Here is a 26,001-nt window from a genome sequence, read left to right as displayed (position 1 = left end):
AGTAGTCTATTCAGCTCTATAACATAGAAACCTGAATTGCATTGGAATGAAAGTAATTAAGAATATTTCATTTATACATTTTAGGTACATTTCATGCTGTATTCTACTTCACACAGTCCAAATACAATATTATTAATATTCCAATCAATTAATTTTATTGACTTTTAAGGCTACAAACAATGTGCTACCCCACCCTTGAGTGTGACATCAAGGCAAAAAATATTGACATGTTAAAGCAATGTGTAATAGAATAATGTTGATGGTATTATTTGAAAGAGGGGGTGTTTATATGGTTTATTGCGGCAGGATGCTTTCATTTTGTCATCTTCACAACGTATAAGGCGAGGGTGTTCCATCCATCCATCTTTTGAACATATTGAACTGCTTTAACCTTTTTTACAAAATAATAAAAATGTAAATGGTTCACTGAATTGTTTATTTTGTTCAGTAAAGTAGTTGGAAAGAGTCTTGACAGTCTGTGTAGATTGTAATTTGATGCTCTGGTTCCCCCTTCTGGTAACAACTAAGCAATGCATGTGGTGTCGTACCATACTAATTACATATTTTAAAAAGTGTAAAATCAGCGTTTAAAGACAAAATTGAAAAAAAAAAAGTCCATCTCACTATTTTTTTTCATGATGTAAAATTACATTCAAGGTAATTATTGGTCACATAAAATCCCAAAATTAACTCTTACGGGTATTTCAGTAAACCAAAAGTTGTGTTTTTTCTTCAATTAACGATAAAAACAAAATGTGACTCAACTGTCCCCCACAGTTTCACTTTAGTGTGTTGGTTACTTTAAGGGTTCTGGTCATTCTGGTCGCACTTCAACATGACCTTTATCCCCAGGCTCTGACGTGTGGTCTCAAAAGCCTGGGCCGCCTGCTCCAGGGGGAAGCGGTGAGTGACCAGAGGCTTCACGTTCACCTTTCCTGACGCCAACATGGCAATTGCCATAGGCCAGCTACAACACATTAAGCAAGGCATTTGATGGATTATTGGAGACACACTCTTTGCTTATTAGTATTGTGGGATTATTGGAGGCGGTAAAAAAAAATTAGAGGATTTACACAAGCAGCGTCACGACATAATCTGTTAACCTACGTGTTGCAGTAGCGGAAGACACCTCTGATATCAACTTCTCTGGTGGCCGCGTTGACAAGGGGAACATTAGTCATTTCGGATCCAAGGCCTACCAGCACCACCACGCCTCCTGAGCGTGTCGCCTGGTACAGCACAGAAAAGCAGTTTACTTGGCAGCCTGCAGCTTGTTATATTAGCCTCTGGCACATTCTTAAAATAAAACTAAACAAAAAAGAGCAAAAGGGCATAACAAAAAGAGGTGAAATGTTAATAATAATGATAAACTTTATGCACCTCACTTTGTCACCTACAACACAAAGCTGACATACCCTAGGCAGTATTTATTTACAATATATACTGTATAACTTCTTACCCCGGATTTCCACTGGATGCGCAAGTCAATGTGTTTCCACCCCCTGCGGAGCGATGCCATTCCGAATCCCTGTTGTAAATATACGCTGAGCTGCTATTTTTGCCGGTAGTCTGCAACATGGCGGATCAATTTAGCTAAAATCTGCTTGTGCTGGACAGAAAGTCATGCACAAACATAAAATAATTTTATTTCAAAAATGTCAGTTTTCAAAGGGGATCATATTCTACACTTGTCAAAGGTTCACAGACGTAAATTCACCTCGTTCACACATTGATTCTGGAGGTCTAAAATGTAAGAATCATACTACAGGCATATACCTGGCAGCCATATAGGGGCCTATGTCAAATACCAGCTGATATGGAGCCCAGGGGAGTGGTTAGCAAGAGTGGAATGAGATGTGTGTGTGTGTGTGTGTGTGTGTGTGTGTGTGTGTGCAACGCTCGCCAGGGACGATGTTACTGTTGTGTTGTTGCGTATACTAAAAAAATTAAGTTGTAGTTGTGCAAGGCAAAACTGTCGTCTTTTCCATGAGTCTAGTCAATTGAGTGCCGTCATAGACGCCCACCTGGGAGTATAGATGGACGGCAAAGCTTGAGACGTTCTGCGGGGTTGCTGTTCAGCAGCAACAGAACAGCCGTGCGGATTGCCAGACGGCCTAAAGGCAGCATAACAGCGCAGCCACGGAACGGCGATTTTCTGCTGCCGTTACACATCCAGTGGAGATCCTGGGTCAGCCTACCTACTTTGAATTGTTTGTTTTAGAATATTACAAATTGTCGAAATGGTGGCTCTCGGCAGGACAAGTTTGGACACCCCTGGCTTACCTAATCATGGTGATGGATGGTTTATCACTATAAAATAATTTGAATGTAGTCCTGCATCAAAGGTGTTGAAGTTGGTGTGATAATAAGAGTGTACACTATAGTATCAAATAGATGAAGTGTGAAATTGGTTACGGAGTAAATAATAATACAGTGGATTGAGTGTGGAACCTGTTTGAGTCGACGCCCCTTGGATTGACTGTCAACATAAGGTGTTGGGGCGGTATAGCTCAGTTGGTAGAGCGGCCGTGCCAGCAACTTGAGGGTTGCAGGTTCGATCCCCGCTTCCAATATCCTAGTCACTGCCGTTGTGTCCTTGGGCAAGACACTTTACCCACTTGCTCCCAGTGCCACCCACACTGGTTTAAAAATGTAAATTAGATATTGGGTTTTCACAATGTAAAGCGCTTTGAGTCACTTGAGAAAAGTGCTATATAAATATAATTCAGTTCAGTTGTAGATATAACCAAATACAGTTATTGATTGCAGATTTACTTGTGACATTTTCACAGAGCTATAAAGAGAATGGGTGATAAGAAATTATTTTGTACACGCAGAAATCTGTCTTTTGGTCGCTAAAAATCTCAGAAATGTTCTTAGGGACTTTGTAGCGGAAACGGGGATACAAACGACGGTTGACAAATGACTTCTGGTCCTGTGCTGAAGCTTTAAAAATAAACTTCACTTCTATTTTGACATAACCACTAATCTACTTTTGAAAAAACACACAAGCAATAATGACGACGTTGACAATATTATAACGCACATCAATGGATCCACAAATCTTATGTCGACCACTTTTATGTCGACAGAAGTGGTCGACCATATGTGTCATAAATGTCTGCTTAAGTAGTAGGAACAGAGTGGACCGAAATTTGAAGAGTTGGTCAATCTAGACATGTTGTTGACATAAACTCCGGTAGTAATCTACACAAGAAGCAGTACTTGGTGTACTTACATAGATGGCAGTTTGAATACTGCTCTCAACACCACTACATTCAATGGTGATGTGCGGCTGAGCTCCCAGCATGTCCTCGACGCTCTTGGCCAACTGCTGAGGTCCATCCCCTCTCTTCACCCCCAACTGGAAGTCGGCACCCAACTCCTTGGCCATGGCCAGACGCTCGGGGAACAGATCTGAGTGTGATAATGCGGCGGTTAGAGAGAAAAAAAATAGCTTGGTGTGTGTGTTGTTTTTTTTTGTTACAAGGATGATGGTGTTCACCTGTAATCGGAGGTGGGTAGAGTAGCCAGAAATTGTACTCAAGTAAGAGTACTGTTACTTTAGATATTTATTACTCAAAAGTAAGGAGTATTCACCCAAATATTTACTTGAGTAAAAGTAAAAAGTATGTTGTGAAAAAACTACTCAAGTACTGAGTAACTGATGAGTAACCTGTTTTTTTAATGATGACGCAACAAATAATAATGCACAAAAACATAAAAATAGCAATGAGCAAATTCAGAGCCAGGAATATCTCTAAAACAATAATATATATTAAATAATAGTACATTAGTATAAAAAAAATGAAGGCAAATTGAGCCACATTAATTTAACAGCCCCATAGGCTCAGTAGGCAGAGATTACAAAGGAAAATAACAAATAGCCTTTACGCAAACCATAAACTGATAGGTGTGGGCTGCACCTGGGAATGCACTGTGCACTTCTGATTGGTGTTTCTATGCGTGTGTGTGCGACTGTGTGTGTGTGTGTGTGTGTCTGTCTGTCTGTCTGTCTATGAGGCTGCAGTGGATTAATAAATGTCCCCACACGATGTACATTTGACAGTGATTCATAGCAGGGAAGCTAACATCAGCTTACGGTGATGGCCAAAATATCTACTAACGTTACTTACCGTGATGTGCTTCCTCAAATTTGACATTGAGTTCATGTAAGCTTAAGATTGTTGTTGTTTGCCCCTGAAACTTTATGTGCAGTTAATCATGTGACCGCCTGGCTCTGTTTGATTGGTGAAACGCAGGCATGCGATAGATCCTACTTTGAAGGACAAACCAAAACAAACAAAAGCGTGCATTAACAGATCGATAAAAATCAGTAGCGAGTAGCGAGCTGAAGGAAGATAAATGGAGCGGAGTAAAAGTAGCGTTTCTTCTCTGTAAAAGTATGTTGCAATAAAACTACTCTAGAAGTACAATTTATCCCAAAAGTTACTCAAGTAGATGTAACTGAGTAAATGTAGCGCGTTATTACCCACCTCTGCCTGTAATGACAACCTGTGCAGCTCCCATTGCTTTGGCCACAAGCAGACAGACTAAGCCAATTGGTCCTGTAGAATAAGAAAAAACGTAATTAGCACACGAGCACAAGCTTTCTCTCTTTAGTAGGGATGTGCTAATCGATCAGCCACTGATCAGCATCGGTTGAAACAGTATGTGATCGCCATTGCCGATAAATGTCTTTTACTGCTGATCACAAGGACTGTATTTATATGTATTTTTAGTCCCCCAGCTGCAAGCGGCTCGCAGTAGCTAATTGTGTGTCCCCATACACAGTGTGGAGCCACTCCCAAATTATAATAATAATCGCCTTCCTAATGGCATAGAAAACTGTATCAAAGTATCATTATAATGTAACATTATCACTGGAGCATGACATTAAACATGTTCAGGGTTCCCTTTGTGTAACTGATCGCCATGACAAGGTAAAATCCGCCACACCTAGGGTATTTTACAAACCCCGTTTCCATATGAGTTGGGAAATTGTGTTAGATGTAAATATAAACGGAATACAATGATTTGCAAATCCTTTTCAACCCATATTCACTTGAATGCACTACAAAGACAAGATACTTGATGTTCAAACTCATAAACTTTTTTTTTTTTTTTGCAAATAATAATTAACTTAGAATTTCATGGCTGCAACGCGTGCCAAAGTAGTTGGGAAAGGGCATGTTCACCACTGTGTTACATCCCCTTTTCTTTTAACAACACTCAATAAATGTTTGGGAACTGAGGAGACACATTTTTTAAGCTTCTCAGGTGGAATTCTTTCCCATTCTTGCTTGATGTACAGCTTAAGTTGTTCAACAATCCGGGGTTCTCCGTTGTGGTATTTTAGGCTTCATAATGCGCCACACATTTTCAATGGGAGACAGGTCTGGAATACAGGCAGGCCAGTCTAGTACCCACACTCTTTTACTATGAAGCCACATTGATGTAACACGTGGCTTGGCATTGTCTTGCTGAAATAAGCAGGGGCGTCCATGGTAACGTTGCTTGGATGGCAACATATGTTGCTCCAAAACCTGTATGTACCTTTCAGCATTAATGGCGCCTTCACAGATGTGTAAGTTACCCATGTCTTGGGCACTAATGCACCCCCATACCATCACAGATGCTGGCTTTTCAACTTTGCGCCTATAACAATCCGGATGGTTCTTTTCCTCTTTGGTCCGGAGGACACGACGTCCACAGTTTCCAAAACCAATTTGAAATGTGGACTCGTCAGACCACAGAACACTTTTCCACTTTGTATCAGTCCATCTTAGATGAGCTCAGGGCCAGCGAAGCCGACGACGTTTCTGGGTGTTGTTGATAAATAGTTTTCGCCTTGCATTGGAGAGTTTTAACATGCACTTACAGATGTAGCGACCAGCTGTAGTTACTGACAGTGGGTTTCTGAAGTGTTCCTGACCCCATGTGGTGATATTCTTTACACACTGATGTCGCTTGTTGATGCAGTACAGCCTGAGGGATCGAAGGTCACAAGCTTAGCTGCTTACGTGCAGTGATTTCTCTAGATTCTCTGAATTCTTTGATATTATGGACCGTAGATGGTGAAATCCCTAAATTCCTTGCAATAGCTGGTTGAGAAAGGTTTTTCTTAAACTGTTCAACAATTTGCTCACGCATTTGTTGACAAAGTGGTGACCCTCGCCCCATCCTTGTTTGTGAATGACTGAGCATTTCATGGAATCTACTTTTATACCCAATCATGGCACCCACCTGTTCCCAATTAGCCTGTTCACCTGTGGGATGTTCCAAATAAGTATTTGATGAGCATTCCTCAACTTTATCAGTATTTATTGCCACCTTTCCCAACTTCTTTGTCACATGTTGCTGGCATCAATTTCTAAAGTTAATGATTATTTGCAAAAAAAAAAAAAGTTTATCAGTTTGAACATCAAATATGTTGTCTTTGTTGCATATTCAACTGAATATGGGTTGAAAATGATTTGCAAATCATTGTATTACGTTTATATTTACATCTAACACAATTTCCCAACTCATATGTAAACGTGGTTTGTCGAATGTTTGCATCAACGGTTATGCAAATTAAATGATGACATCATACTGACCATTTTCCTAGCGCTACAGGTAATTGGCAAGCCGAGGGAAACCTTGATGTTACACACCGAGGGCAAACCAGGAGCAGACATGTTTATAACTAAGCTAACCGCCAAACTAGCTTTAAAAAAACACAAGGAGTAAAGTAAATAAGTAAATAGGAAAACTTAAGAAAGTGTAGATGGGACCACATAGTAGCAGAAAGCAAGCAGATATTAACAGGAAATTAACAAGTAAATTAACGAGTCTAGAGAGAGGATAATATGACAACTGTTGGTGTGTCAGCATTGTCAAAGTCCGTACACAACACGTAAAGGGGAGAGCGGATCGATCCATAAATTGTATCATCCATCCATCCATTTTCTACCGCTTGTCCCTTTCGGGGTCGCGGGGGTGCTGGAGCCTATCTCAGCTGCATTCGGGCGGAAGGCGGGGTGCACCCTGGACAAGTCGCCACCTCATCGCAGGGCCAACACAGACAACATTCACATTCACACACTAGGGCCAATTTTTTGTGTGTTGCCAATCAACCTATCCCCAGGTGCATGTTTTTGGAGGTATCCGTATATGATTAATACAGGAGTGATTAAATCAATATTGTTATTTTTTTTTTAAAATGTTTGTTGTTGTTTTTGTTAATGTTTACAAACTCAGGGAATAATTCTCTGGAAATAAAAGACTTTGAAGGCAAAAACCAAAGGATTTTAATAAGTAATTGATAGTATTTTTGGCTTTTGTTTAGTTACTATGTACTATTGACTTTGTTTTGATCCAACAATTGTATGTAATACAAGGAAATAAAGAACTAGTCTAAATATTGTGTTGATATTGTTAAACTTGTAATATCATACCACATCAATATTTTTAAAATATACAGTTAAAACTTGTGATCGTATCGGCCAATCTCAAACATGGATGATTGTTATCGGAATCGGCAGCATAAAACTCGGCACATTCAATATTTAGAGCGGCTTAGCTCATGCGAGAGCACTGATGCGTGCCAAAGCAGGGCCCACTCATCCTCTTTTAGTACAATAAGGCAGAGGTGGTCTGGGACCCAGCATGATTCCATGCACATAAACACATGCATGTAGCAGAGTACTAGAATTAACACTCTAAGTAGAAATAAGACCTAAAATCATAAAAAAATCAAGCCCAGTGCACATTCACTCACACGCGATTACATCCGTGTGCTTATGAAAATGAAGTTTAAATAATATAATCACTCCTCTTGAAAGTAAATGACAGCTTCAACCTTGAAAATAATATACATTTACAAGTGTTCCGAATGAAACAGGAACTATTACACAAAGTCGGATAAATTGCAGTAAAACAACAGAACAGAAATAATGGGACATGCAAATGGGAGGGGGCACGAATGCACAAGACTAGCAATGGCCAGGAGATGGAGGTGGAATGGTGCAAAAGTTACTCACCGCGCACACAGCCTAGTGCAGGTGTTTCAAAGTACAGTCTAAATGTGCGCCTACCTCGTACCCAACATAGTGGCAATCTTGAATCCCATGAGACAGAACACATAAACATGTACCAGGTAGGTAAACACACACACAGGGCAACTACTACTACTAGTGGAGGATAATAAATAACTAAGTTAACTCTAATCATGTACTTTAAACAGCTACAGTAGTAATAGCTTGTGCAGGTGCAGTGTTGACATAGTTGACTTTTATTTACGTTTATTTACGATTTGGACTGCATAAAAAAAGAAAAACATACTGGATGTGTGCTGGCAAGCTCGGCCCCCTCAAATCAAAGTTTTTATAGTTGAGAAAGTACATTTTAACATACTCACAAAATTAAAAGTTGCCAAAATTATTGGCAGTAGCGGAGAAATCCGCTGAAAAAGGGACACGGTGAATTAATATCTTCCCTCATCTCTGTCCCATGGCTGTGTCATGCTTCGTGAGTCCCAGAAACACAGACCCCTTCCCTCGGCCCCGACGACTAAAAACGATATGAAAATGTTGTCAGAAATTAAATCCAACCAGATTTAATTTTGTCTTGTAGATGGGTGGGACAAGTTTGAAATGTATCCTATTATAGTGTACATATATGAAAGCGGGTGTGGGTTAGCCAATCAGATGCTTTTCCTTGTGAGACGAGGAAGTTGAATTTCTCACAGGCGACGCCAAAACAAAAATGTGTGTATTGAACGTGTTCTACATCGTAATATGTGTACACCTGGGGGAAAGTAAAGAGGACACATTTTATTTTTGACGCTCTATAACGCTCTCTTACAGCGGAGCCAATGGGAGCTCCACTATTCCGCCAATGAAATCGGATAAATAACCAATCAAAACGCTCTGACAATATTCAAATTACATTTTGTGACTTGAATATTAACCAAGTATTAATGGTATTATTATTATAAACGCTAACGCAGACAAACTATTTATAGTGGCGCAGTGATCACTTTTGTGCCTATGTTTATATCATCGAGTGATCTGCTGCTTCTTCACTTCCTTGCTCCCTCTACGTTTATTCTAGATCATAAATCATACATCTCCCCTGCACAGAAGAAGTGTAAGTATGTATTCCAACACGTTGGGACACTAACAGCCATATAGGACCTGGAACTAGTGAGAACAACACAAAAAGCGCTTGTGCAGTTGCCCTTTAAAATAAATGTTGTTGAATACTTTATTTTACTTTTATCCTTTAGTTTCCCCCCTGAACGATTTCCACCTTATTGTGGTCAAGGGGCTGCCTACCTGTACACCTAAACTGTACAGGTGTGAAGGTAGGGGCCTGACAAAGTGCAATCCACTTTTTCAGGTTGGAGTTGGACACATAGCTAACAACCAAATCCAATGAAGAAGGCAATGTTACTACACTGTATTAGCACAGACAAAAGTGGTAAAAGCACTAGTAGTAGTGCACTTCATTCACGAACCATGTTACAAAAAAGATACGTTAGAATAATACATAATGTTGAATATAGAGAACATACAAACCCTTTTATTGAATCAAAAATATTGAAGTTCCACGATTAGGTAAATTTGCAAACAGCTAAAATGATGTACAAAGCCAACTAAAACCTGCTACCCAAGAGAGTACAACAATTATTCTCAACAAAAGAGAAATATAATCTTAGAGGAAAAACTAACTTAAAACATTTGTATGCACATACAACACTTAAGACATTTAGCATATCAGTATGTGGAATTAAATTATGGAATGGATTAAGCAAAGAAGTTAAGCAATGTACTATTATGATCCAGTTTAAGAGGCTGTTCAAATTTAAAAGTGCTTCCAAAGTACAAGGAAGAAGAATTGTGTCACGGTTGGTAAAACTGGTGGACCCAAATGCAGAAAAGACAAGCAGAATTAATGTTCAAGGGTTATTAATAAAACCAGAAGAAAAGGAGGGTGCTTGTAGTACTTGGCTTTGCAGTCCAGGAGAGCACACTGAGGCTTGCAGGCAGAGGCTTGCAGGCAGAGGCTTGCAGGCAGAGGCTTGCAGGCAGAGGCTTGCAGGCAGAGGCTTGCAGGCAGAGGCTTGCAGGCAGAGGCTTGCAGGCAGAGGCTTGCAGGCAGAGGCTTGCAGGCAGAGGCAGGCACACACGGCAGGTAGGGAACTGAAGGCAGAGGAAAAAACAGGGGTAGAATGAGGAGCCAAAAAACACAAAAATGGCAGATTCGCAAGAATATCAAAAGTGCTAGTATTCTAGAACAAACGGGCAAGAAGCGTTACCACATGTAGAAAGGTGAAACGATCTGGCGATCGCGCCGAGTGAAGTCCAAACATTTGTAGGCTGCAGGTGGTGAGTGATTAGGGTGCTGGGATCAGCTGTGCCAGGCTGAGAGCTGGAGCCAAGCCTACGCCCAAAACACGCCCACTCTCCCAAAGCCACACAGAGACAGACACAGACAGAGGCTGTGACAGTGCCCCCCCCTCAAGGAACGCCTCCAGGCGATCCCCCAGGCTTGCCCGGGTGACTGCGGTGAAAGGCCAAGATGAGGGAAGGGTCCAGGATAAAGCTGCGGGGCACCAAGCAACGCTCCTCAGGTCCATACCCCTCCCAGTCCACCAGGTATTGCAGACCTCTACCCCGACGGCGCACATCCAGCAGCCGCCGGACCGTGTAGGCTGGGTGATCGTCGATGACATGGGGGGGGGGGGGGGGGGGGGTGCGTATCGGGGAGACAGTGGGCTGGTCGAAACAGGCTTCAGTTGGGAGACATGGAAGGTGGGATGGATCCTCCAGCGTGCAGGTAATTTGAACTTAACTACTGTTGGATTGATGATGGAAATTATTTCATAAGGGCCAACATACCGGGGTGCAAGTTTCTTTGAGTCCACCTTCAGAGGAAGGTCTCTAGAGGAAAGCCACACCTGCTGACCTGGCTGGTATACAGGTGCCGGACTTCGGTGTCGGTCAGCATATCGACGATTTCGGTCCACGCCGCATCTGAGCCTGGACTGAAGGTACGGAGATGTCATCCTCCTCAGCAGGAAACAACGGAGGGAGGTAACCTAAGAATACCTCAAATGGTGACACTCCCGTAGCCGCACAGGGTAATGAGTTGTGGGCATACTCAACCCATACCAGGTGGGTGCTCCAGAAGGAGGGGTTCTTAGCAACGACACATCGGAGGGCCGCTTCTAGGTCTTGATTTGCCCGTTCCGTTTGCCCATTAGACTGAGGGTGATAACCCGAAGTCAGACTCACAGTGGCTCCAATGGCCCGACAGAAAGCCTTCCAAACCTCCGAAATAAACTGAGGCCCTCTATCCGAGACCACATCTGAAGGAATTCCATGCAGACGGAACACATGCTGGACCATGAGGTTGACTGTTTCCAGGGACATGGGGCGTTTGGGTAGAGCCACGAAATGCACTGATTTGGAAAATATGTCCACTATAGTGAGGATAACAGAATTTCCCTGAGAAGGCGGGAGGCCAGTGACAAAGTCCAGTGAAATATGAGACCAGGGGCGGCTTGGGACTGGCAAGGGATGGAGTAGGCCAGCAGGTGGTCGATTGGAGGATTTTTCACGGGCATACACAGTACAGGCACACACGAAGGCACGGGTATCAGCATCCATGGTAGGCCACCAAAAGTGTTGCTTGAGGAGAGTCATGGTGCGGCCAACTCCTGGGTGGCAGGCAAACAGGGAAGTGTGTGCCCACAGAAGAACCTGTGAACGTACAGCGTCAGGCACAAAGAGGCGGTTATGAGGACCATTACCCGGGTCTGGTTGGTCTTGCTGAGCCCTTCGGATCACCGACTCAATCTCCCAAGTCACTGCGGCCACCACACAAGACGCCGGAAGGATAGGCTCAGGACTGGTGGGACCCTCAGAAATGAACTGACGTGACAGGGCATCCGGCTTGACGTTGCGGGATCCTGGACGGTAGGTCAGTGTGAAGCGAAATCGACCAAAAAACAAAGCCCCACCGGGCCTGACGGGAGTTGAGGCGCTTGGCAGACTGAATGTAGGTCAGGTTTTTATGGTCTGTCCAGATGATGAATGGGTGTTCTGCTCCCTCAAGCCAGTGCCTCCATTCTTCCAGAGCGAGTTTGACAGCCAGCAGCTCCCTGTTACCTACATCATAATTGCGCTCAGCAGGTTCTAACCGATATGAGAAGAACGCACAAGGATGGAGCTTCTGGTCCTTGGCAGAACGCTGGGATAGTACTGCCCCCACTCCAGACTTTGAGGTATCAACTTCCAAGATGAACTGGCGTGAGGAGTCAGGATGAATCAGGACAGGGGCTGTGGTAAAACGTCTCTTAAGCTCCTTGAAAGCTGCCTCAGCCTCTGTTGTCCAAGTGAATGGGACAGACGGAGATGTGAGTCTTGTGAGGGGTGCGACCACTTGATGGATGAACCGGCGATAAAAAGTTTGCAAAGCCAAGAAAGCCCTGGAGACGTTTAACTGAGGTTGGTTGAGGCCAGTCCACCACAGCTCGAACTTTTTCGGGGTCTGGGGGGTTCCGATGACCTGCAAGGAACGGGGTCAGCTTGCTACTGGGCCATCTGCTCAGAGATGTTGATAGCTGCAGTAATAGCTTTGTCTAGGGACAGCTGCTCATTCCTCAGAGCAATCTCCCTTCCAATGACCCGACTAAGCCCATTCTGGAAAGCAGTGAGAAGGGCCTTGTCATTCCAGCCAGACTCCACAGCTAGAGACCGGAATTCACAGGCAAATTCTCTTACTGAGCTTTTCCCTTGACGAAGTCGCAACAACTGCTGACCTGCTTGCTGCCCTCGTATGGGGTGGTCGTAGACCCGCTTCAGTTCTGTAGATAGTGCAGCAAAGGACTGGACTGCAGGGGATCCTTGCTCACGAAGGGCATTGAAATAACTCAAAGGGGGCTCCTGTAGCAGGTTGGCTACGTAAGCGATTTTGGCTGCCTCACGGCCAAAGCGAGAGGGCTGAGCATCAAAAGCAAGCTGGATCTGACTTAAAAATTCACGACAAGTGCTAGGATTGCCAGAGTACTTATCAGGCGGGGGGGTGTGTGGCTCTGCAGCAGGGACAGCAGGGGGTGCAGGTGATGCAGGTGGTTCGGGTTGTGGTTGAGCTTGTTGATTGATGAGAGTGGTGAGCTGGGTGGAAACGCGTGACATCTGGTCAATAAGTTTCTGTAGTGGTTGGTCATGGTTTCCCAAACGCTGTCCTTGATTGGCAAGGGCCTCTCTCACACGGTCAAAATCTGCTGGATCCATTGAAAGGGCCAGATCGTTCTGTCACGGTTGGTAAAACTGGTGGACCCAAATGCAGAAAAGACAAGCAGAATTAATGTTCAAGGGTTATTATTAATAAAACCAGAGGGAATGGAGGGAGCTTGTAGTCTTTGGCTTTGCAGTCCAGGAGAGCAGGCTGAGGCAGGCACACATGGCGGGTAGGGAACTGAAGGCCGAGGAAAAAACAGGGGTAGAATGACGAGCCAAAAAACACAAAAATGGCAGATTCGCAAGAATATCAAAAGTGCTAGTATTCTAGAACAAACGGGCAAGAAGCGTTACCACATGTAGAAAGGTGAAACGATCTGGCGATCGCGCCAAGTGAAGTCCAAACATTTGTAGGCTGCAGGTGATAAGTTGATGGCAGGCAGGTGAGTGATTAAGGTGCTGGGATAAGCTGTGCCAGGCTGAGAGCAGGAGCCAAGCCTACGCCCAAAACACGCCCACTCTCCCAAAGACACACACAGAGACAGACACAGAGACTGTGACAAATTGTGAGAAATACCTTCAACCTTATTGAAAACTAGTTATTCTTCATCTCAGTAGGTTAATCATGACCGACTTAATTATCTATTGAGTGAACTGCTGTAGAATCATTCACTGATGCACTTTTAAATACTTGGGCGTAACCTTGGACAATAAACTCACTTTTGATCAGCACACCACGGACATTCAAAAAAGAAGTAAACAAGACTGTCAGCCATCCGAAAACTTAAAGGACTATACGTTGCACCTCATCTCCTGTTATTACTTTACCAAAGCATTGTTCAACCCATCCTTATGTACTTTTCCACATGTTTTTTCATCATGCTTTCTGTAACCTTCCAGACCAAACTCACACGCATTACAAACATTGCAGCTAAAATCATCGGCCTACCCACACCCAACATTTCAGATTTAAACCACAGGTCCATCACTCGACTGGCAAAAACGATAGTCCAGGATATCAGTCACCCACTACACCAATACATAATCCCACTACCATCAGGGCGCAGGTACAGAACCATCAAATTCCGGAGGGCCCGCCTCAGGAAAAGCCTGACCCCTGCAGCTATAGCCGCCCTTAACAGCTAGCCCGGCCGAACTGTCTGACAAGCATATAAATGTGTTGGTCATGTATGATGTATTTTTGTTATTTTTGTTTTGTGATGTGTAATGTTTATTGTTTGAATGTACGGCAGTGAAAATGAATTTCCCCAACAGGGACCAATAAATCTAAATCTAATTGTGTTACAAAAAGAAGACCGTGAAGGAGCATATGTATTTGTAAATCCTCTGCAGTGGGAAATGGGTAGGGTTAATTAAGCTTTGCTTCTTCCTACTCCTTTTCGGGCATGTTGTAAAGAGAAATTATATGAACTTATGTGTGATGTATTATATTGCAAGTGTTGTTATGTTCGAAATAAACGAAACTCAATCAAAAAATTCAAAAAGTAGCCCTGTGTGTGTGTGTGTGCTAAGTTGCTGTGTGATGGTTATAGTGCCATTTATTGTATGATTGTTAGGATTTGGTGGAGTGGATCCCAAGGATGCAGAGACGTGTTGTGTACAATTGTTCTTCCTTTTATTTAGGAGGAAGCACAAAGTAACAAAACAAAGGTGATGGTAGATAACACACCAAACTAAAAGCGCTAGACAAGGCTAGGAAAAATACTTCATGAAAGAAGTTAATATAAGGACAAAAGTACAAACAAAAAACGCTAGACAAGGCTAGGAAAACATACTTCATGAAAGAAGTTAATATAAGGACAAAGTACAAACTAAAGACGCTAGACAAGGCTAGGAAAAATACAGGCAAACCTTAGATGAATGGTACACGATGAACTAGTGAGTTCTCTGGCAATATCAACAGGTTTGCAAGCAGTGACAAAGTTCCGGCGCTCACAGGCCGTCAGCAGCCAGGTTAAATAGGCTGCTTCTAATCTACGTCAGGTGTGTGCTGCTGCCTTGCGCCAGCTGCACTCCATACTGTGGACGAGAGAGAGAGTGAACATGGTGTGCAGACAACAACAGAACTGAGCAAGGAAATTTCAGATTACCACAGTACCCCCCCCTTCAACGGACGCCTCCTGGCGGCCTACCTGGCTTGTCTGGGAATCGAATGTAAAAATCCTTGATCAAGTCTTTGTCAATAATAAGCGATCTTGAAATCCATGACCGCTCCTCCGGGCCGTACCCCTCCCAGTCTACCAGGTATTGGAATCCCCTGCCCCTTCTTCTCACATCCAAGATGGTGTTTACTGTAAACGCTGGGTGACCCTCAACCAGCCTGGGTGGAGGAGGCGGTACCTCAGGAGGACTGAGCGGGCTGGATGCGACAGGCTTGATGCGAGACACGTGAAAGACAGGATGGCATTTGAGAGATCTTGGGAGACGGAGCTTGACTGCAACACGGTTGATGATCTTGATAATGGGGAATGGTCCAATGAACCTGGGAGCCAGTTTCCTAGAGTCGGTGGCCAATGGTAGGTCCCGGGACGACAACCAGACCTTCTGTCCCAACTGGTAGTGTGGGGCTGGTGTGCGATGGCGGTTGGCTAAGAGTTGGTTCCTGGCCGATGTTCTTTTTAACGCCGCCCTGGTGTTGCGCCAAGCCTGGTGAGCCCGACGCAGGTGTGCCGTTACGGATGGTACGTCGGCATTGGGTTGGGTAGAAGGAAAAACAGGGGGTTGGAAACCATAGGCGACGTGAAATGGAGACAGGTTGGTGGCGGAGCTAATGAGGGAATTGTGAGCGTATTCTATCCATGGGAGATTCTCAGACCAGGTTGAGGGTTGCCGATGACAAGTGCACCGGATGGCCGCCTCCAGGTCTTGGTTGGTCCGCTCGGTCTGTCCATTGCTCTGTGGGTGGTAGCCGGAGGATAGGCTAGGGGAGGCCCCCAGGGACTTGCAGAATGCCCTCCAGACAGCCGAGGAAAACTGTGGCCCTCTGTCGGATACCACATCAGCGGGGATGCCGTGCAGCCGGAAAGCGTGGAGCACTAATAGTTGGGCTGTTTCAAGAGCCGAAGGCAGTTTGGGGAGGGCCACGAAGTGGGCCATTTTCGAGAACCGGTCCACAATGGTCAAGACAGTGTCATTTCCTTCAGAGGGGGGAAGTCCTGTGACAAAGTCCACCGCTATGTGTGACCACGGGCGGGAGGGGATGGGTAAAGGGTGTAACAGTCCTGCTGGGGCCTGGTGGGATGCCTTGTTCCGGGAGCAGGACCGACATGCTGCCACAAACGCCTTCGTATCTGCCAGAATGGATGGCCACCAAAAACGCTGGGAGAGGACAAAACTGGTGCGACGAGTACCTGGATGGCAAGCGATCTTTGACCCATGTGCCCAATCCAGAACGCTGGAACGGAGCCGAGGAACCACAAACAACCGACCTGGTGGGCAGCCCCGAGGAGATGTGTCCGACTTTAGGGCCTCCAAGACTTGCCGCTCGATGTCCCACTGGAGTCCCCCAATGATGTGGGTATGGGGAACAATTGGTTCAGGTGAGGAATCCTCAAGAGACGAAGAGTAGAGACGGGAAAGGGCATCGGGTTTCCCATTCTGAGAACCAGGTCGGAAAGTGATAATAAAGTTAAAACGGGTCAGAAAAAGTGCCCACCTGGCTTGGCGGGGGTTCAGTCTCTGTGCGGTCCTTAAGTAGGACAGGTTCTTGTGGTCCGTGAAGATGATGAATGGTAGCTCCGCCCCTTCCAGCCAATGTCTCCACTCCTGAAGGGCCAAGATGACCGCCAGAAGCTCCCTGTTGCCAATGTCATAATTTTTTTCAGCAGGGGATAGGCGACGAGAGAAGAGAGCACAGGGGTGCAACTTCTGGTCGGTGGTAGATTGCTGTGAGAGTACGGCCCCTACACCTGAATCAGAAGCGTCCACCTCAACAAAAAATTGGAGAGAACGGTCAGGGTAACAAAGCACAGGAGCCGAAGTAAACAATCTCTTCAGCCTCAAGAACGCGGAATTGGCTTCGGGTGTCCATTCAAACGGAACTTTAGTAGAGGTTAGCCTTGTAAGTGGCTCAGCGACGCGACTAAAATTGCGAATAAATCGCCGATAAAAATTAGAGAAGCCCAAGAATCTCTGAAGGTGCTTCTTGGACACCGGAGTGGGCCAGTCTACTACTGCTTTGACTTTAGCGAGGTCTGGTCTGAGTCTACCCTCCTCAATGATAAATCCTAAAAAGGGAATGGAGGATGAGTGAAACTCGCATTTCTCCGCCTTCACGAACAGTTTATTTTCGAGCAATCGTTGAAGGACCAACCGAACCTGCTGTACATGTTCGTCAAATGTCGATGAATAAATTAATATATCGTCCAGGTAAACGAAGAGAAACCGACCTGTCATGTCCCGAAAAATATCGTTAATGAAGCCCTGAAAAACGCCAGGTGCATTAGTAAGTCCAAAAGGCATGACAAGATACTCAAAATGTCCGAGAGGAGTGTTGAATGCGGTCTTCCATTCATCCCCCTCTCGGATGCGAACTAGATGGTACGCGTTACGTAGATCGAGTTTAGTAAAAAACTTTGCGGACTGTAAGGGAGTAAAAGCAGAATCAAGGAGTGGAAGAGGATACTTATTCTTGACAGTAATCTGATTAAGAGCACGGTAGTCTATACAAGGCCGTAGGGACTTGTCCTTCTTTTCGACGAAAAAAAATCCGGCGGCTACCGGTGCGGTCGAAGGGCGAATGAGGCCCGCAGCTATTGATGTGTTTATGTATTCTTCTAGTGCTTTGAGTTCGGTGTTAGACACCTTGTACAAACGGGTCGATGGTAAAGCCGCTCCGGCTAGCAAATCGATACCACAATCGTAGGGTCGGTGGGGGGGAAGTGAGAGTGCTCTATCCTTGCTAAACACCGCTCTTAAGTCATGGTAGTTTGTGGGCACGTTTGTCAAGTCTATGTTCTCTATAACGGCGGTAGGTGGCGGTGTGTGAGATCCTGCTGCGGAACGAAGACAATGTGTGTGGCAGGTCACACTCCAATTAATAATGGCCGAACGAGGCCAGTCTATGTGCGGGTTATGCTTATGTAACCAGGTGATCCCCAGAATGACGGGCGCGGACCGTGATGGCACAATAAAAAAAAATATTTTCTCACAATGATTACCAGACAAGCGCAGGTTGATTGGCAGGGTCTGGTGGGTTATGCTGGCTAATAGGCGCCCATCAAGAGAATACACCCTCTTGGGCACAAACAGTTTTACAACAGGAATCTTATGAAGTCTCATGAACTCAAAATCCAAAAAGTTATCATCTGCTCCTGAGTCAATGAGAGCGCAAATGTCTATTTGTTGGTTAGGCCAAGAAAGAGTACCTTTTAGTTGCATTCTGCCTGCGGCCAACGAAGGAGAACGGCGACCTCTGGTGGACGTGTCCTCTGGCGAGTGAGGGCGCACTCGTGGCCGTGCGGCGGGGCGCGGTAGTTCCTTACAGTGGGAGATGAGATGATCAGCGGCCCCACAGTATAGGCAGAGTTTGAGGCGAAAGCGGCGTTCCCTCTCGGCGGTGGTGAGTCGGCGACCTCCCAGTTGCATCGGCTCATCTATCTGCCACGAAGGAGAGGTGTCTTCGGGAACGAGATGCTCCGTCATGCAGATGGCAGGTCTAGCAGGCGCTGATTGGCTGCTAGGTGGGGCTTGTCTCCCTCGTCGATCCCTCCTCTCTTCCAATAGGCGGAAATCGATCTGCACCGCCAGCTCGATGAGATCATCCAGATTCGTCGGAAGTGACAGCGGGATCATCATGTGACGGATCTCGTCCGCGAGACCCAGGTAGAAGGCGTCCAACAGCGCCGCGGGACCCCAGTCACAGTCGGCGGCCATGGTGCGGAACTCGATCGCGTAATCTGCGACCCGTCGTGAACCCTGTTGCAGCCGGAAAAGGGATCTAGCTGCCTCTCTACCTGGGAGTCGTCGTTGGAAGATCTGCCTCAAGGATTTGGAAAAGTTTGCATACGTGGAGCTGGAGGCGGTCTGACGGTTCCATTCTGCAGTCGCCCAGGTGCCAGCACGGCCTGACAGGTGGGAGATGACAAACGCTACCTTAGCCCGCTCAGAGGTGAAAGCGGAAGCGTTTAGTTCAAAATGTAGTTCACACTGCGTCAGGAATTGTCTTACATCTTCCTTTTCTCCGGAAAAACGTTCGGGTCGGGATAGCCGCATGTTGCTGGTACTGGCGGGTTGTGTAGGTTGGGTGGATGCCTGGTCGGGCACGGTGGTCGAGGTGGGTACGACGGTGGCTAGCAGCATATTGACTCGCTCCAACATGGTGTCTTGACGCTCCGACAGTCCCTGTAGACCTCGGCTCAGGTGGTCTAGCTGGTCCCCCTGCTGGTTGATTCGTTGAGCCTGGCCTTGCAATGCTCTTTTCCAGGCATCTGTCTCTGCGGGTTCCATAGTATGGCCGGAACTTTTCTGTTAGGATTTGGTGGAGTGGATCCCAAGGATGCAGAGACGTGTTGTGTACAATTGTTCTTCCTTTTATTTAGGAGGAAGCACAAAGTAACAAAACAAAGGTGATGGTAGATAACACACCAAACTAAAAGCGCTAGACAAGGCTAGGAAAAATACTTCATGAAAGAAGTTAATATAAGGACAAAAGTACAAACAAAAAACGCTAGACAAGGCTAGGAAAACATACTTCATGAAAGAAGTTAATATAAGGACAAAGTACAAACTAAAGACGCTAGACAAGGCTAGGAAAAATACAGGCAAACCTTAGATGAATGGTACACGATGAACTAGTGAGTTCTCTGGCAATATCAACAGGTTTGCAAGCAGTGACAAAGTTCCGGCGCTCACAGGCCGTCAGCAGCCAGGTTAAATAGGCTGCTTCTAATCTACGTCAGGTGTGTGCTGCTGCCTTGCGCCAGCTGCACTCCATACTGTGGACGAGAGAGAGAGTGAACATGGTGTGCAGACAACAACAGAACTGAGCAAGGAAATTTCAGATTACCACAATGATGAGTCAGACTGTTTCTGTTAACAAGTTATTTGCGAGTCCCCTTTTGGCTAATGCCTGCCCAAAGAAACAGCTACTTCCTTTAAGCAGGTATTTTTTAATAACCCCCACTAAATGTCAAACTGGATTCCTTACAAGTGCTGGCATGATCCAGTCAAACTATTTAATATGATAACCCTATGCTACGGGATGGACTATTGCCAGAAAAACTAGTGAGTGACTTGTTATGATGATTGTTGTACCTGCGCCACAGATGAGTACGGTGCTGCCGAGGGTCATGCCGGCCCTGCGACATGCGTGGATGCCCACAGACAGCGGTTCGATCAAAGCACCCTCCTCAAATGTCACATTATCAGGCAACCTGAAGAGGAGAAAAAAAGAAGGATGTGTAGCAAAGTTTAAGTAATAGCGTTGCATTTAGACCACAGGAGCATTGTTAGGCCATTTTAGCGGTTACTTGTAGCAGAAGTTGGCATTGTGTGTGTAGTATCTGCACAGGTTGCCATCATCGGGCGGGGTGGCACAGAAAAAGATGGTGGGAGACAAATTGTAGCGTCCGTTTTTGAAAAACTCATCTATCTCTCGGGGCACACCTGGCTCGATGGCAACTCGGTCGCCTGAAAAATAATGAGGATGACAAATAGAGATGTGTGGCGTTACACAGAATTTGCAGGAGTATTTCAGCTCACTCACCCACTTGAAGGTGTTTGACCGCCGAGCCGACTTTTATCACCTGACCCGCTGCCTCGTGTCCCAACACCATCGGCTTTGTGAGCACAACGTCTCCGATGCTGCCGTGCTGCCAGTAGTGGACATCTGAGCCGCAGATGCCAACAGAGTGCATCTGAAGCAAAACCTCTGAAGTCAAAGCACAAAACCGCCATTGTTAGAATCGCTTCAGTATACAGTATTGTGCAAGTGCAACCTCCAAATGTGAACCAATAGATATTCAGCCTAAGCTTTTTCGGAAAAAATATGACTTAAATGTTGTACAAAGCGTGACGTCATGGGTAGAAAGATCTACAATCCGGTTAGCGTCACTGGATTAACTTTGTTTTTGTGTGGCTATTTCTTCAAAGACAAATACAGTCATCCCTCATTTCCATCCATCTATTTTCTACCGCTTGTCTCGTTCGGGGTCGCGGGGGCGCTGGAGCCTATCTCAGCTGCATTCGGGCAGAAGGCGGGGTACACCCTGGACAAGTCGCCACCTCATCGCAAGGCCAACACAGATAGACAACATTCACACTCACATTCACACACTAGGGCCAATTTAGTGTTGCCAATCAACCTATCATGTATCGCGGTTAATGGGATCCAGGCATGACCACGATACATTCATTTCTTCGAAGTTAAATAATTTCACAGCTAAAGAATAAAAAACTGTTTACGGTCTTTTAAATAAGGTTTTAACCATTATGAAAGTCCTCTACAAATTAAATTGCATTCTTTATTCACCTTCACAGTCTTTTTAATTCAATACAGTAATGCTCCCTGAGGCTGAGCCAATCAGTGGTGATGATATTGAACCGCACGCTCTGATTGGTTTGGTCTCCCCTCATGGCCATAGTACTGTTGTATTTCTGTATTATTAGATTATTTAGCCTTTAGTATGTTTGAAATTACTTAATTTAAACTTTAAACACATCCCCCAAAAAATCTGTGCTGTAGTGAAGCTGCACAATTTGAAGCATGTGGCAAGAAACAACCATATAAAGAATTAAGAAGCAACAGTTTGGCCCTGGAACAGATCATTTAAATTCCCAGTAATTGTCAGTAGTAGATGGAAAAGTGCATGCAGCTGCTTCTCCCTACTAGTGCACTCCTTTTTGGACAGGTTGACTTGTATAAATGTAACATTAATGACTGACATTATTAATATGTCTAAAACAACTAAAACGTTGACCGTGAATATGTATTTCCTAATAAAAATGTTGAAAGTAGGGCTGGGCGATATATCAATATACTCGATATATCGCAGGTTTGTCTCTGTGCGATATAGAAAATGACTATATCGTGATATTCGAGTATATGTTCTCACGCAGTTGCCTTTAGCTGCTGGCATTACACTACAGGCTCTTCTCACTCTTTCTTGTCTCTCCTTCTCACAGACAAGCGCACCTTCTTACATACGTCACATACTGTCGCGTCATACGCCCTCGCATGAGAGGTAGCAGCATGGGTAACATTAGCTGTGATGCTAGGGGAGTGGTAATACGAGAGAAAGAAGGTGCAAATCTGGTAACAAATGAAGGAAAAATTAATTCCTAAGAAAAACAGCACGGGGTCCATCGTCTGGCGGTGGTTTGGCTTCAAACAGGAATATGTCGAACAAGTGTGCGACAAAAGCGTTGTTAGAAAAAGTAGCACCTACTACTAATGTGTAGCATCATTTGAAAAGTCACCCGCTAGAGAATGAAAAGTGCTTGAAAATGCATGTCAACATCTCCGTTCGGTGCCACACCCACAAAATGCAAAGCAACCATTTCCAGATCGTATGAAAAAAATAGTCAACAGAATTTAATAACGTCCGTAGTAACCTACCACATAGCAAAGGACATACACTATTTGATTTCCTATTATGCAGCTCATTTTTATTTGACAGTCATTGAAATATCTTGTGAAAAAAGTGCACTTTAATTTAGTGTTGTTTTGATATGTCATCTTAGTGACATCATGCACAAAAGTGCACTAATAGCTTGTTTTAAAATGTCTCTGACAATCTTGCACTTTTCTGTTGAAATGACATGAATGTTTGTGCCACTGCTTAATAACTGTTTAATAAATACAGTTTTGGTAAATTTACTTAATTGTGGTTTCTCTCTCTGCATGAACGTTTAAAATGAGCATATATGAATGCAGTATGAAGAAGAATGTTTTTATGTAGACACATAGAATCATCATACTGCTGTGATTATATGCATCTAGTGTTTATTCAAGGCTAAGGCAAAATATAGAGATATATATCGTGTATTGTGATATGGCTTAAAAATATCGAGATATTAATAAAAGGCCATATCGCCCAGCCCTAGTTGAAAGTCAGAATTTTGGTGACGCGTGAGTGGTAAACTACCGTCAGAAAGATGGTTAATGAAAAAAAAAAAGTGTAATTCGTACCATTTGGCCCTGGCTTGGGGACAGGTCGCGTTTCCTGGGGACAAGAGCAAATATTTATCGATCCCCTGCACATACACACCTAAATCACAATATTCGTTATTTTTTATGTGGGAGCGCGTACCAGTCTGAGGTCTCCCTTAGAATGTAGCACCACGGAGAGATTGTTCAACTCCATGACAGTCGTCAAAAGCGTGGAAAGAAGCGACGTTGAAGAGAGTGGATGTGCTGCTGGGTTACTAATGTCATGCTGCTGATTGTCAAAAGTACATCCCAGGCCTGTTTGGGTTGGTACCATAACAAATACGCCATTGGCTCAACCTGCTCGGCATAGTCCACTCATTAGGGGTGGACGACTTTATGTTAAATAAAAGGCGCTTTCAAAATCAACATCACTATACACTCATATCTTAACTATCAATAGAACATGTTCTTATATATCATGAAATCAATACCAGTTTTATCTCCATGCTGTTCGATATACTTGCTAATACTCCCCCAAAAAATGAGGTTGGGTTATCGCGTCCAGTCGGACCACACCAAAGATTTTCGACGAGGGAGATAAACTATATAAATGATAAATGGGTTGTACTTGTATAGCGCTTTTCTACCTTCAAGGTACTCAAAGCGCTTTGATACTACTTCCACATTTACCCATTCACACACACATTCACACACTGGGTGAAGTGTCTTGCTCAGGATACAACGGACATGACGAGGTTGGTACTAGGTGGGTATTGAACCAGGGACCCTCGGGTCGCGCACGGCCACTCTTCCACTGCGCCACGCATATATTAAAATAAAATAAAAATGAAATATATATAGTATAATTTTTTTTTTACACTTTATCAATTAACCAACAAATATTTTTGTCAACTGCATGAAATATTATAGAACCCAATAACGCATTACATAAATAGCAGTTCAAATGTTGTCCAAGCTTAGGTATTCTGATTGGCTGAAATTAGTACACGTGACGCACCTAGCACTTCCGCATGATCCATGCAATCTCTCTTGAATAAACATCCCTGACTAAACCGACAGATATTCTCATTCATTTCCGGTCACTGGAGTCTCATGTTGAGATAGATCGCAACTGGACTTCAGTTCAGTTTGTCCTAAAATACGTTTTCCTCTCATCTGTGCCTAGTTTTTGCTATTATCTTTATGTGTATATCTGGTCAACATACTATACATCCATCCATCCATTTCTACCGCTTGTCCCTCTTGGGGTTTTATAGACATATTTTGTAATTATTATTTTTTAAAGATATACAATACATAAAAAATATCATTTCATATAGTAAAAACAAATGTTTTAACCCTAGGGGACTAAGGTTGAATTTGTTGTCCTTTCAGTACAATTGTGGCCATATTTTATGTTAAACATTTATATTAGAAAATGTTTTTTACTTAGGCTATTGAACAATACCACAAAGCCAAACAGGAAAGGCATTCATTTTAGAAAAGGCTTACATTTTTTTACATTGAAATAGTTATCTTAAATCTCTCAATCAACTTCAGCCCCACATCATGAAATGTTTTATTTTTTATTATACTTTTTATTTTGACCCTTTCAAGGTTTTTTGCTCAAATTCCACCCATGCATCTATTCCATCCATTCATTTAGTTTACATTTGCAAAACAGAAGTTATTTTACTAATTTAAACCCATGACATCTGATCTAAATCAAATTAAAATGCATTACATGTTTGATATGTTTCTTTAGGACTAAAGTTTTTAAAAGATTTGAGCAAAATAAGTTAAAAAAAAAGAAATGTAAATTTTTTTTTAAACGTTTTATGCCCTTCAAAAACGTGTGGACTTGTATATCCCAGCTGTTTGGCTTTGAAGTTAATTAAAATTGAATGTCCCATAGGATTAAATGTTGGTTTTGTCTGCAAGCGCATCCCACACGTATGTGAGTAAAAGAAATATTCCCAAGTTACAGTGACAGAAAAAATATTATTTGTTAACCACCACCATGAATCAATAAATGAAAAACACAAAACAAGAAAAGTAGAGTTATCCTTGTCACATTTATATTTATCAAATATGTACCCACTTTGTGTAACAAAATACAGTCTGCTGACACCTTCATAAACAAAGACAATTTCATTAATGAATCAATTACTTTCAAAAATACTTTACTTAACTACTACTAATTACTTAACTAGTAATAATAAATGATTAAATCAAAGTGGCTAAAGTAATAATATTGATTTACTAGTACATTATAATAAATATAAATAATAGATTACAAATCGTGTCTTGTCAGTGCGTTACACTGAGTGCAACGGAAATCACTGGGGTGATAGTAACGTAGCTCACGTGAACATTTTTGCTGGTTGTCCATGCTGATGAATCCTTAAGTGAAAATAGAGGACACATTATTAGATGAAATATAGACTTTGCCAGTCCAAAAAGAGTGAAAAAAAAGTGTGAATGATAAATGTTTCACCTGGGAGAATGTTACTAAGAGGATCCTCACAACACAGTGCTGATGCAATTAATGGTTCAGTCCCGCTGGAAGGAAAGGAACTACAGTGTATATATATATATACTGTATTTTTATTTTTTAATGCAGTGTCTATTGTTTTACAGTCATATGCAAACACACCT

At 43.7% G+C, this 26,001-nt stretch overlaps 1 protein-coding gene across 1 annotated transcript; it reads right to left on the bottom strand.

Annotated features, from left to right (window-relative positions):
- Positions 1–415: 415 nt before the first annotated feature.
- On the bottom strand, positions 416–24,085 carry LOC133615994 (sorbitol dehydrogenase-like). Its single transcript, XM_061974953.2, has 9 exons — positions 23,504–24,085; positions 23,383–23,416; positions 20,959–21,123; positions 20,723–20,882; positions 20,508–20,626; positions 4,497–4,568; positions 3,239–3,417; positions 1,108–1,229; positions 416–967 (listed from the first exon to the last, which is right to left on the bottom strand). Exons 1-9 carry the CDS (start codon positions 23,675–23,677, stop codon positions 802–804), a joined length of 1,191 nt encoding a protein of 396 aa, XP_061830937.1. The 5' UTR covers positions 23,678–24,085; the 3' UTR covers positions 416–801.
- Positions 24,086–26,001: the final 1,916 nt, after the last annotated feature.

The sequence above is a fragment of the Nerophis lumbriciformis genome, linkage group LG15 (genome assembly GCF_033978685.3).
Source record: "Nerophis lumbriciformis linkage group LG15, RoL_Nlum_v2.1, whole genome shotgun sequence".
Classification (NCBI taxonomy): Eukaryota; Metazoa; Chordata; class Actinopteri; order Syngnathiformes; family Syngnathidae; genus Nerophis; species Nerophis lumbriciformis.
The sequence above is the reverse complement of the archived record's forward strand: the minus strand, read 5'-3'. Positions and strand labels throughout refer to the sequence as shown.